Source organism: Musa acuminata, chromosome BXJ2-4, assembly GCF_036884655.1.
Source record: "Musa acuminata AAA Group cultivar baxijiao chromosome BXJ2-4, Cavendish_Baxijiao_AAA, whole genome shotgun sequence".
NCBI classification, from domain to species: domain Eukaryota; kingdom Viridiplantae; phylum Streptophyta; class Magnoliopsida; order Zingiberales; family Musaceae; genus Musa; species Musa acuminata.
In genome coordinates this window covers 1712639-1724276 of record NC_088341.1, presented here as the reverse complement: position 1 = coordinate 1724276, position 11638 = coordinate 1712639, and the positions used below count along the sequence as shown (strand labels likewise).

The 11638-nt window shown below is 37.3% G+C and overlaps 2 protein-coding genes across 5 annotated transcripts; one reads left to right on the top strand and one right to left on the bottom strand.

The window, feature by feature from the left end:
- LOC103980308 (transcription termination factor MTERF8, chloroplastic-like) lies at positions 1–4400 on the top strand. 3 transcript variants are annotated; one of them, XR_001977620.2, is made up of 3 exons: positions 1–1316; positions 2997–3047; positions 4025–4400. XR_001977620.2 is itself a non-coding variant. In XM_009396670.3 (2 exons), the coding sequence occupies exon 1, from the start codon at positions 111–113 to the stop codon at positions 1257–1259; it is 1149 nt and encodes a 382-aa protein (XP_009394945.1). In that variant the 5' UTR covers positions 1–110; the 3' UTR covers positions 1260–1303; positions 4025–4400. The 3 variants fall into 3 exon arrangements, 1 of the variants encoding a protein (XP_009394945.1); XR_001977619.2 differs by lacking the exon at positions 2997–3047; XM_009396670.3 differs by lacking the exon at positions 2997–3047 and having other exon boundaries at positions 1–1303.
- A 1290-nt stretch (positions 4401–5690) lies between these two features.
- Positions 5691–10193, bottom strand: LOC103980516 (transcription termination factor MTERF15, mitochondrial-like). Of its 2 annotated transcripts, none has more exons than XM_065102646.1 (2): positions 8911–10193; positions 5691–5858 (listed from the first exon to the last, which is right to left on the bottom strand). In XM_065102646.1, the coding sequence occupies exon 1, from the start codon at positions 10122–10124 to the stop codon at positions 8952–8954; it is 1173 nt and encodes a 390-aa protein (XP_064958718.1). In that variant the 5' UTR covers positions 10125–10193; the 3' UTR covers positions 5691–5858; positions 8911–8951. The 2 variants fall into 2 exon arrangements, with proteins under 2 accessions (XP_064958718.1, XP_064958719.1); XM_065102647.1 differs by having other exon boundaries at positions 8924–10193.
- Between the last annotated feature and the right edge of the window lie 1445 nt (positions 10194–11638).

Genomic DNA, 11638 nt, shown 5'->3' with positions numbered 1-11638 from the left:
CAACACAGTAACATAGTTCTAGGGTTTAGGACGCAGGTATTTCCGGCCTAAACGCGCTCCTGACGCAGCAACACCTCCTACAAAGAAGAAGACGACGACGATAGACATTGATGAATAGGTCGCCCTACTTCTCTCTCTTGTCCAAAGCCCTCGCCTTCATCCCTCGCAGCCGTCCGGCCGATGCTGTCCATTTTCTCGCAAGCCACTCATACTCCGCCGCCTCCAGAGCTCCACAGAGCAGCCTTATGGCTGATTACCTGGTCAGCTCCTGTGGCTTCGATCCTGATAAGGCGGCCAAGGCCTCGAAGCTCCTCGGCCGCATCGAATCCCGCCACCAGCCTGACTCCGTCCTTGGCTTATTTCAAAGCTACGGTTTTGACAACACCCACTTGAAAAAGGTCATATCTGCAAACCCCCGGTTGCTTCTTCTCGACGTGGAGAAGACCCTGGCCCCAAAGTTCCGAGCTCTGCAGGATCTGGGCTTCTCCTGCTCCGACATCACCCACCTCGTCAGATCGAATAACCACTTCATCAGCCACAAATCCCAGACCATCTTGTCCAAGATCCAATTATGGCAAGGCCTCCTCGGGTCCAACGACTTTTTGGTGAACTTGTGCAAGAAGAACAGGAGGTTTCTCGGGTATAGCATCGAGAAGAGAATCCAGCCTAACATTGAAATTCTAAGGGATTGCGGGATCACGGATCAGAAGCTCTCAATGATCCTACGGCAATATCCCCTCCTCATAACCCGGAATGCTGAAACCCTGAAGGCGTTAATCAGTCGTGTCGAGGGTTTGGGAGTACCTCGCACCTCGGGGATGTTCCTCCTGATCCTGAGTGTGCTCCAGAGCGTCTCCGAGAAGAACTTCAAGGCTCACTTGGAGTTCTTCAAGGGCTTCGGGTGGTCCGAGGATGATTTCCTTGCTGCATTCAGAAAGGCTCCTACGTTTGTGCGATTTTCTTTAAAGAGTTTGCAGAGGAAGATGGAGTTCTTGGTAAATGAAGCCAGATGTGCTCCATCTTATCTTGCACTTCGGCCAGTTATTTTGTTGATGAGTTTGGAGAAAAGGTTGATGCCAAGGCATCGGATTTTGACAGGCCTGAAGTCTAGGGGAGTTTGCATCAGTAACCTTAGTATGTCTACATACATGAAATATCCAGAGAAGAAATTTGTGGAGAAGTTCGTCAACTGCTACAAGGAGTATCCAGAACTCATTGAGTTGTATAATGTAGCCCCCAAACACAGAACTGCACTTTGATCGTGGAAATGCATAATGCATAGCACAAGCTTTTGTACCAGCAAGTTATGTTTCCAGGTTCCAATTTTCCACTATCTGCATAACATGATCTACAGTTTGCAACCAAATAATTCCTGCCATTTACTTCGTTTTCTGTGAATGTAAGATGAGTTTGGATGCTTACATGTAGTAAGAAAATGAAGAATATTGAGAAGATTTGCGATGATATTGCCGATAGAGTTAATTGCTTGTTGATAATCTCTTGTGTAGATGCCGCATGGAATTGTTATTCTTGTCCCATTCGTTTTAAGTCTACTAGAAGATATCAGACTTATGTAGGTTATTGGACACCTGAAGTTTTGAATTGATTTGACTATGGATATTTGGTAATTTTGGTTTCGAGTTTTGGTTAATTTTTCAAATGATAAGAAGTAGGATTCTTTTGGATGGTACGGTAGGATGCTTTGGTGATTTTGAGCTGGATGATGAGGCTTTTGATTTAGGGCAAGGGTTGGTCATCTTTTATATAAATTTATTAAAGCCTCTCCTATCCAAATCCAAACCCAAAACCCAAAAAAGGGAAATGAGGTTGGGTTTCAATTTTTTGTATATTTTGTTTATCAAATTTTGTTCTCTTTCTTAAGTGATTAGTTTGAACCACTTCTTTCCTCTTGCTGATCGGTCAATTCAGTTGAAATTTCTCTCTTTATAAATGCAAAACCTTAATGAATACCTGGTTGCCACCATGATAGTTTGAAGCTGACTGTCTTCTTGAGAATGAAGTTGTAACTCTTAAATTTATGAAGGAAACCACACTTTCCGTATTGACAATGTTTTGTTCTCAATTTAAGCACTGGAATATACAAGTTGTCCTTTACCAATTTAAGCATTTGAATACGGGGGTGGTCTAAACTTCATGCACTTCAGCTCAGACTGGCCAACTCCATGTGGTCCGGCCTGAGCGACCAAGTTCCACGTGGCTGCATAAGGTCCTGCCCATTAAGACTGCTAGGGACTGGTTTGCAATGTAATGAAGAAATGATTGTAAATTTCAAGGACTGAATTGTAAATCGATAATAACTTTTTTGGACTCTGTATCCAATTTGGATGATCAATATAGTGTTAGGTGCCTCATAAAACCTAGATTCTCTTTATGCTGACATGATGAAATTTTAATATGCTGTTATTAGTTCATATTTCTTTTGGCAATCAATTTTATATTGATGCGTCTATTGTAGCCTATAATTGACGCATATTAATATTTGTTAGAAGTGCCATGATGCATAAGTTGGATGCTTGAGCATGTGAAAGGATGTTGTTGCATGGTTGTGCAGCATGTTGATATATACATATATGGATGATTGAACAACATTGTCATTATTAGTAGGCAATTTTGAAAGGGATTAGTATTCGTCAAACAAGCTTATAAGATATTCCTTGCATCTATAGAAAGACGTATTTCTACTGTTGCCGGGCACCACTTGATCCTAGTAATGGACTAATAGCAGGGAATGTGATATGAATTTAGTCTATAAGGAGGTTGCTTCATCCTGAGCAGTCGGACGAGTTCCAATGCAACAAAGTGCACTAATGGATGTGCTTTTCTCATGATGAATTTGTGAGATCTTTTATTCTAAGTTATGCTCTTTTTTTATTATTATTCTTATCTTTTGCTGATTGCATGAGACACAACTAGATTTCTTGATATCTTGTTTCTACTAAGATAATCCCTATCGATCTGAAAATTACATATTTCAGATGATCCGTAGCTGGGGAACTAAGGATTGAGAAGTGTTCGGTTCTAGCAAGGTGAAGATTGTTATATGATATTTAATAAAAGTATAGTTAGATGTTTACTCCAGTAATAATGATGACACTTGATGGGATGTATTTTCAGTTATTGTCAATGAATATTATTATTGTGCTCTGTGCGTTACAGATGTCTGGCTTATAAGTTTATGGAGGGTGTGATCCTCTCATTTTATGGATTGGGTCGTATTGAGTGTTCGGTGCATAAAATGTTCTTATCAATCAAAAGTACTTGATTGCTAGCTCCATTTGCAGGGTGTTTGGTGCAAAAGAAGTGGATTCGCAGTGATCTCGGAAATTGCTATTTTAGTAGGTGTTACTGTCCAGAGGTTGTGTTGTATCGATCATAAATTGTTCTTATCAATAAAAAATACTTGGGGTGTTAGCTCCTTTTGCGGAGTGTTTGGTGCAAAAGAAGTGGATTAACAAGGTTCTTGGAAATTGCTCTTTTAGTATGTGTTAACATCCAGAGGTTGCCATCTGCAGTGTGCTAGTTTGATTACATTAGTAAGGATATGTTGAACAAATTGGAAAAGGAAATATAATTCTAGGAGTTACTTTGCTAGGGTGAATTCAACCATTGCCAGCCTTCAGGTAATGAAAGAGAAATGAGACTTGTGCTTCAATGTGACAATAGAGCATCTCTAAATTTATTGCCTAATGGCAACATGTAATCTCGAATTTGATTCCAGCCCTTGGTTCTCCAGATTCTTATATATGCTATTCTGTTGTAGTATAGCATGCTAGTCTCAGCCATTCGTCCAATTTTTAATCTTTTGGTGTGTTCCTTTTCTTAAGACTTTATTGTATTGTTGTCTCTGGACAAATACGTTAAAATAATCTTCCCTGAGGTATTGTAGAATGCTAATCTCCAGTAAATGTTGTATGTGTCCTAGTTCCAATCTTTTGCATTGTGCTTTTTCTTAGGTATTCATACATTATTGGCCTTTGAGAATTAACAGCAGTGTATCTGGCAGGTAGGTACTTGGTTAAATTAAACTGAAGCACTGCTTACTCTTGTTGAGTTATCAGGATCGAGAGATGTTTTAGATGACTTGCACCCTATCGCATGTTGATCATCGTAGAGATGTTTTCCTGACAAAGGCTTGACCCGTTATCAGTGAAGAATTATACATGTACTGTACTGCCTCAGAACTAGCTGCTGGATAGGGTCAGGTTCTTTCAGTAGGAAAAGACTGATGCTCTTTGCAAGGGTTGATACTTTTTGTGGGGGATTTTGTCTCTAAAAGGACTGAGATCCTTTCAACTTGTAGAACTATATATGTTCTAGGTTTTTATGCCCTCTAAAATTGTTCGCTAAACAAGATCAATTTATTTTTCTCGTTATTATCAGGTTTTGTTGGTAATGCGGTATCATCCCTGCTTCCCGATTTAAGATTTCTGATAGGTGAGATGTTGAATCTGCTCATTATGGCTTGCAATTATTGTTATTGTTGTGTGTTCAAATATACTCTAGACTAAGAAATGATATAGATATGAGCATAACTTTTTGTAATTAGATCAAACCAATAATGAGATATCTTGTTTTACATCATATCAAACTGAACTTTCTTTTAAATTTGTTTCCACCATATTGATGTTGATCAAGTGAAGTATGATGTGGAATTTAAACTCTGAAGACTGATGTACACAGCACAGGTGTTCATTTGACGACTTATCAGTTGTTATTTCTGAAAACTTATTTATTGGTCCTGTCTGCTTTCATATCATTGTTCTTATTCTCATCATTGTTGATATTATATAACCAAAATGTGCATATTCTCATCATCCTTTTGTTTTTCCAAAAGAAAAGAAAGAAAGGAAGAAACAGGAAGAAAACTGCAATGCCCTGTACATTGAATCTACTGATCTTTAAGAAAAGATAAAAAGAGAGATTTCTTGAGATGAAAGCATCCAAATTCTAGCTAACTAGATTTTATGCCCAGATTATTTTCCCCTTCTTTTGCTCCTATGAGATGCAAGTGAAGGGCAAATGGCATTCATTTCTTCACCGGATTTAGTTTCTGCAGCAATATTTTGAAGGCACCAAATGGAATTTTTTGTCATAGGCGTATATTCATGCTCATTGTTAAGTAAACAGGAGTTGGGAAGAGAACTCTCTGATGCTGCAAAGTCTAAATGACCCTACTACTACAGCGCACAAATCAAGGAATTTGTTTGTCAGCAAAACTGATCTACAAGGAGAACTAAACACTCTTCATCTCTTTCTACCTTTTCACAAGACTATAGTTATTAATGGTTCAGAGACAAGAGAGAATTAGAAAGGAATCGTAACCTCTTAATGTCACCTATCGTATCTCGGAATCGTAACCTCTTAATGTTACCTATCGTATCTCGTGTATGTGTTCATGACCGTTACATCACATAAATATCATGTCATTAGTCTCTATGAGGTCCTATCCATTTATAGACGAGAGTAGAAAGTCTATGATAAATAATTAGGAGAGTTCCTCCCATCAAGGATACACCCTAAGAAATCCTATTATAATATAAACTTTTTTTTTATTAACTAATATCCGTTATCAGAATCTAATCAATTTTATTATATATTTTATTTAATTATAAAGGATCACATATTTGATATTCTCTCACTGACCCTATCCAGCAGCTAGTTCTGAGGCAGTACAGTACATGTATAATTCTTCGCTGATAACGAGTCAAGCCTTTGTCAGGAAAACATCTCTACGATGATCAACATGCCATAGGGTGCAAGTCATCTAAAACTTCTCTTGATCCTGATAACTCAACAAGAGTAAGCAGTGCTTCAGTTTAATTTAACCAAGTACCTACCTGCCAGATACACTGCTGTTAATTCTAAAAGGCCAATAATGTATGAATACCTAAGAAAAAGCACAATGCAAAAGATTGGAACTAGGACACATACAACATTTACTGGAGATTAGCATGCTACAATACCTCAGGGAAGTTATATTGACGTATTTGTCCAGAGACAACAAAACAACAGTCTTAAGAAAAGGAACACACCAAAATATTAAAAATCGGACGAATGGCTGAGACTATCATGCTATACTACAACAGAATAGCATATATGAATCTGGAGAACCAAGGGCTGGAATCAAATTTGAGATTACATGTTGCCATTAGGCAATAAATTTAGAGATGCTCTATTGTCACATTGAAGCACAAGTTTGTAACATAAAAACAACCTGCATAATTTGACATATTAACTAGACTTCCAGATCAACTTTTTGTTTGATAGCTATTACAGCTTTGACAAAAATAAGACACCAAACAAAGGATGCAAAAGAAACATATAGTAGCAAAAGCCAAAAAAGTTGAAATGTGGATTTTCATAGTACATAAACCAGTATAACTACATATCATAAATATAACCAAAGATTCTAACTGTTAGAAATATCTTGACTTCAGTCTGACTGTGGGTAAAACACATTTCAGGAAGGCTGAAATTGGTGTCATCTGACAGCGGACAGAATACATTTTGGGAAGGGAGAAATTGGCCTACAAGAAGTCAGCAAGTCTCATTTCTCTTTCATTACCTGAAGGCAGGCAATGGTTGAATTCTCCCTAGCAAAGTAACTCCTAGAATTATATTTCCTTTTCCAATTTGTTCAACATATCCTTACTAATGTAATCAAACTAGCACACTGCAGATGCCAACCTCTGGAAGGTAACACATACTAAAAGATCAATTTTCAAGAACCTTGTTAATCCACTTCTTTTGCACCAAACACTCCGCAAATGGAGCTAACACCCCAAGTATTTTTTATTGATAAGAACAATTTATGATCGATACAACACAACCTCTGGACAGTAACACCTACTAAAATAGCAATTTCCGAGATCACTGCTAATCCACTTCTTTTGCACCAAACACCCTGTAAATGGAGCTAACAATCAAGTACTTTTGATTGATAAGAACATTTTATGCACCGAACACTCAATATGACCCAACCCAAAAAATGAGAGGATCACACCCTCCGTAAACTCATGATCCAGACATCTGTAATGCACAGAGCACAATAATAATATTCATTGACAATAATGGAAAATGGATCCCATCAAGTCTCATCATTATTACTGGCGTACACATCTAACTGTACTTTTATTAAATATCAGATAACAATCTTCACATTGCTAGAACCGAACACTTCTCAATCCTTAGCTCCCCAGCTATGGATCATCTGAAATATGTAATTTTCAGATCGATAGGGATTATCTTAGTAGAAACAAGACGTCAAGAAATATAGTTGTGTCTCATGCAATCAACTAAAGATAAGAATAATAATGAAAAATAGAATAAATTAGAATAAAAGATCTCACAAATTCATCATGAGAAAAGCACATCCATCAATGCACTTTGCTGCATCGGAACTCGTCCGACTGCTCAGGATGAAGCAACCTCCTTATAGACTAAATTCATATCACATTCCCTGCTATTAGTCCATTACTAGGATCAAGTGGTGCCGGGAAACAGTAGAAATATGTCTTTCTATAGTTGCAAGGAATATCTTATAAGCTTTTTTGACAACTGATAATCCCTTTCAAAATTGCCTACAAATAATGACAATGTTGTTCAATCATCCATATATGTGTATATCAACATGCTGCACAACCATGCAACAACATCCTTTCACATGCTCAAGCGTCCAGCTTATGCATCATGGAACTTCTAACAAATATTAATATGCGTCAATTATAGGCTATAATAGACGCATCAATATAAAATTGATTGCCAAAAGAAATATGAACTAATAACAGCATATTAAAATTTCATCATGTCAGCATAAAGAGAGTCTAGGTTTTATGAGGCACCTAACACTATATTGCTCATCCAAATTGGATACAGAGTTCAAAAAAGTTATTATCGATTTACAATTCAGTCCTTGAAATTTACAATCATTTCTTCATTACATTGCAAACCAGTCCCTAGCAGTCTTAATGGGCAGGACCTTAGGCAGCCACGTGGAACTTGGTCTCAGAGGCAGGACCACATGGAGTTGGCCAGTCTGAGCTGAAGTGCATGAAGTTTAGACCACCCCCGTACTCAAATGCTTAAATTGGTAAAGGACAACTTGTATATTCCAGTGCTTAAATTGTGAACAAAACATTGTCAATACGGAAAGTGTGGTTTCCTTCATAAATTTAAGAGTTACAACTTCATTCTCAAGAAGACAGTCAGCTTCAAACTATCATGGTGGCAACCTGGTATTCATTAAGGTTTTGCATTTATAAAGAGAGAAATTTCAACTGAATTGACCGATCAGCAAGAGGAAAGAAGTGGTTCACACTAATCACTTAAGAAAGAGAACAAAGTTTGATAAACAAAATATACAAAAAATTGAAACGCAACCTCATCTCCCTTTTTTGGGTTTTGGGTTTGGTTTTGGATAGGAGGGACTTTAGTAAATTTATATAAAAGGTGACCAACCCTTGCCCTAAATCAAAAGCCTCATCATCCAGCTCAAAATCACCAAAGCATCCTACCATACCATCCAAAAGAATCCTACTTCTTATCATTTGAAAAAATAACCAAAACTCGAAACCTAAATTACCAAATATCCATAGTTAAATCAATTCAAAACTTCACGTGTCCAATAACCTACATAAGTCTGATATCTTCCAGTAGACTTAAAACGAATGGGACAAGAATAACAATTCCATGTGGCGTCTACACAAGTGATTATCAACAAGCAATTAACTCTATCAGCAATATCATCACAAATCTTCTCAACATTCTTCATTTTCTTACTACATGTAAGCATCCAAACTCATCTTACATTCACAGAAAACGAAGTAAATGGCAGGAATTATTTGGTTGCAAACTGTAGTTCATGTTATGCGGATAGTGGAAAATTGGAACCTGGAAACATAACTTGCTGGTACAAAAGCTTGTGCTATGCATTATGCATTTCCACGAGCAAATGCAGTTCTGTTTTTGGGGACTCCATTATACAACTCAATGAGTTCTGGATACTCCTTGTAGCAGTTGACGAACTTCTCCACAAATTTCTTCTTTGGATATTTCATGTATGTAGACATACTAAGGTTACTGATGCAAACTCCCCTAGACTTCAGGCCTGTCACAATCTGATGCCTTGGCATCAACCTTTTCTCCAAACTGCACAACAAAATATCTGGCCGAAGTGCAAGATGAGATGGAGCACATCCGGCTTCATTTACCAAGAACTCCATCTTCCTCTGCAAACTCTTTAAAGATAATTGCACAAACGTAGGAGCCTTTCTGAATGCAGCAAGGAAATCATCCTCGGACCACCCGAAGCCCTTGAAGAACTCCAAGTGAGCCTTGAAGTTCTTCTCGGAGACGCTCAGGAGCACACTCAGGATCAGGAGGAACATCCTCGAGGTGCGAGGTACTCCCAAACCCTCGACACGACTGATTAACGCCTTCAGGGTTTCAGCATTCCGGGTTATAAGGAGGGGATATTGCGGTATGATCATTGAGAGCTTCTGATCCGTGATCCCGCAATCCCTTAGAATTTCAATGCTAGGCTGGATCGTCTTCTCGAAGCTATACCCGAGAAACCACCTGTTTCTCTTCCATATCTTCATCAGTAAGTCGTTGGAGCCCAGGAGGCCTTGCCATAATTGGATCTTGGACAAGATGTTCTGGGATTTGTGGCTGATGACGTGGTTATTCGATCTGACGAGGTGGGTGATGTCGGAGCAGGAGAAGCCCAGATCCTGCAAAGCTCGGAACTTTGGGGCCAGGGTCTTCTCCACGTCGAGGAGAAGCCACCGGGGGTTTGCAGATATGACCTTTTTCACCTGGGTGTTGTCAAAACCGTAGCTTTTAAATAAGCCAAGGACGGAGTCAGGCTGGTGGCGGGATTCGACGTGGCCAAGGAGCTTCGAGGCTTTGGCCGCCTGATCAGGATCGAAGCCACAGGAGCTGACCAGGTATTCAGCCATAAGGCTGCTCTGTGGAGCACCGGAGGCGGCGGAGTAAGAATGGGTTGCGAGAAAATGGGCAGCATCGGCCGGACGACAGCAAGGGACGAAGGCATGGGCTTTGGACAAGAGAGAGACGTAGGGCGACCTATTCATCAATGTCATCGTCTTCTTCTTCTTCTTTGTAGGTTCCTTCTCTTTCCCAAAACCTAGCGAAGGTGGCGTAGCTGCGTATAGAAGAGCGCGTTTAGGCCGGAAGTACCTGCGTCTTAAACCCTATAAGTGCGTTACCGTGTTCGAGAATTTTTTTTCGGGCGGAGATTACTGCGACCGCAGGCGTCTTTTTTTTTGCTTCGTCAACTTTTAGTTTGTTGAGGGGAGAAAAAACTTTTATTGCGTGCCAACTAAAGATAATAAAAGGTGTTCTCTTAGAAAAAAATTGCACTATTATTTTTTTATCGGATAGCATCCCTATATTTATTTTTATCTAGGGTTTATTTTTTATAGTATGAACAAAAATATACCCTTAATCTTCTATTAAAAATGACTTGATCAGCTATTAAAAAATTGATAATTAATTATCATAAATTAAAAAAAAAAAAAAAAAAAAAAAAAGCTATGCTAATCATTTTAAAATCAATAGATATGCATCGAAGATGATTAATATCTATTTTTTATTTTAGTTTTTTTATAATTAATTATCAAATTATAATTTATTTAAATAATATCTATGATTAAGTCACATAAGCAAAAAATATAAGAGTGTTTTTTGTCTAAATAAAAAAAACCTAAGTAAAAATGAATATGGAAGGTTTCATCAATAAAAAAAATAATACTAGAATTTTTTCTTTTATAAAAGACCCAACATGCATGAATTACTGCTAGAAATCAACTTATTCATCATAAAATTTGATGGATTAATACCTATGCTACTCTAATTATCAAGTTTAAGTCAACAATAAAATGTTCATGTAATCTTAAATATCATCATAAGCATCAACTATTTATGATATGAATGGCAAAATTGCTCATTGTTCACTTGAGAATCTACTCAATAGATTTTTATCAAATAGGGAACTGATAGAGACTCGCAAACACGTCAACTATCTTGCTACTTAGAATTGCTACAAACATATGCTATCTATGAAACAAAGCCTCAAGCAACTTCTATCTAGAAATTAATAGTAATTAGATGATCATGTTCACCATAAAAATAGAAAGTCATTCATCTCACAATTATTAACTTATTATATCCATACTAAGATTAAGAAGGTGCATCCTGATTTAGAATTGATTATATTTGATTAACATATTGACAAGCATTATAATTAGTATAAATATCCTTTTACGGAATTAAATAGTTTGAGTAATATATCTCACCTTTATAAAGGTTTCTTCTCACTCTTTATTATTTTTCAGTATTGGAGAATTATTCTCTCAGGGATTTATACTTGATCTAGCTAGCTCTTTATGCAAAGTAACTCAAAATATCTTTTCAATTTGTCATATCAAAATTGTTAGAATACAAGACTCTTTATAATTGAATAAGATATATAATAAAATTAATTAGATTTTAATTACGAATATTAATCTATAAAAAGGAATATCAAACTATGGGCGAAGATAGAGAATATATGAGATAAGTGGGAGAATATCAAAATATGTGACCCTTTATAATT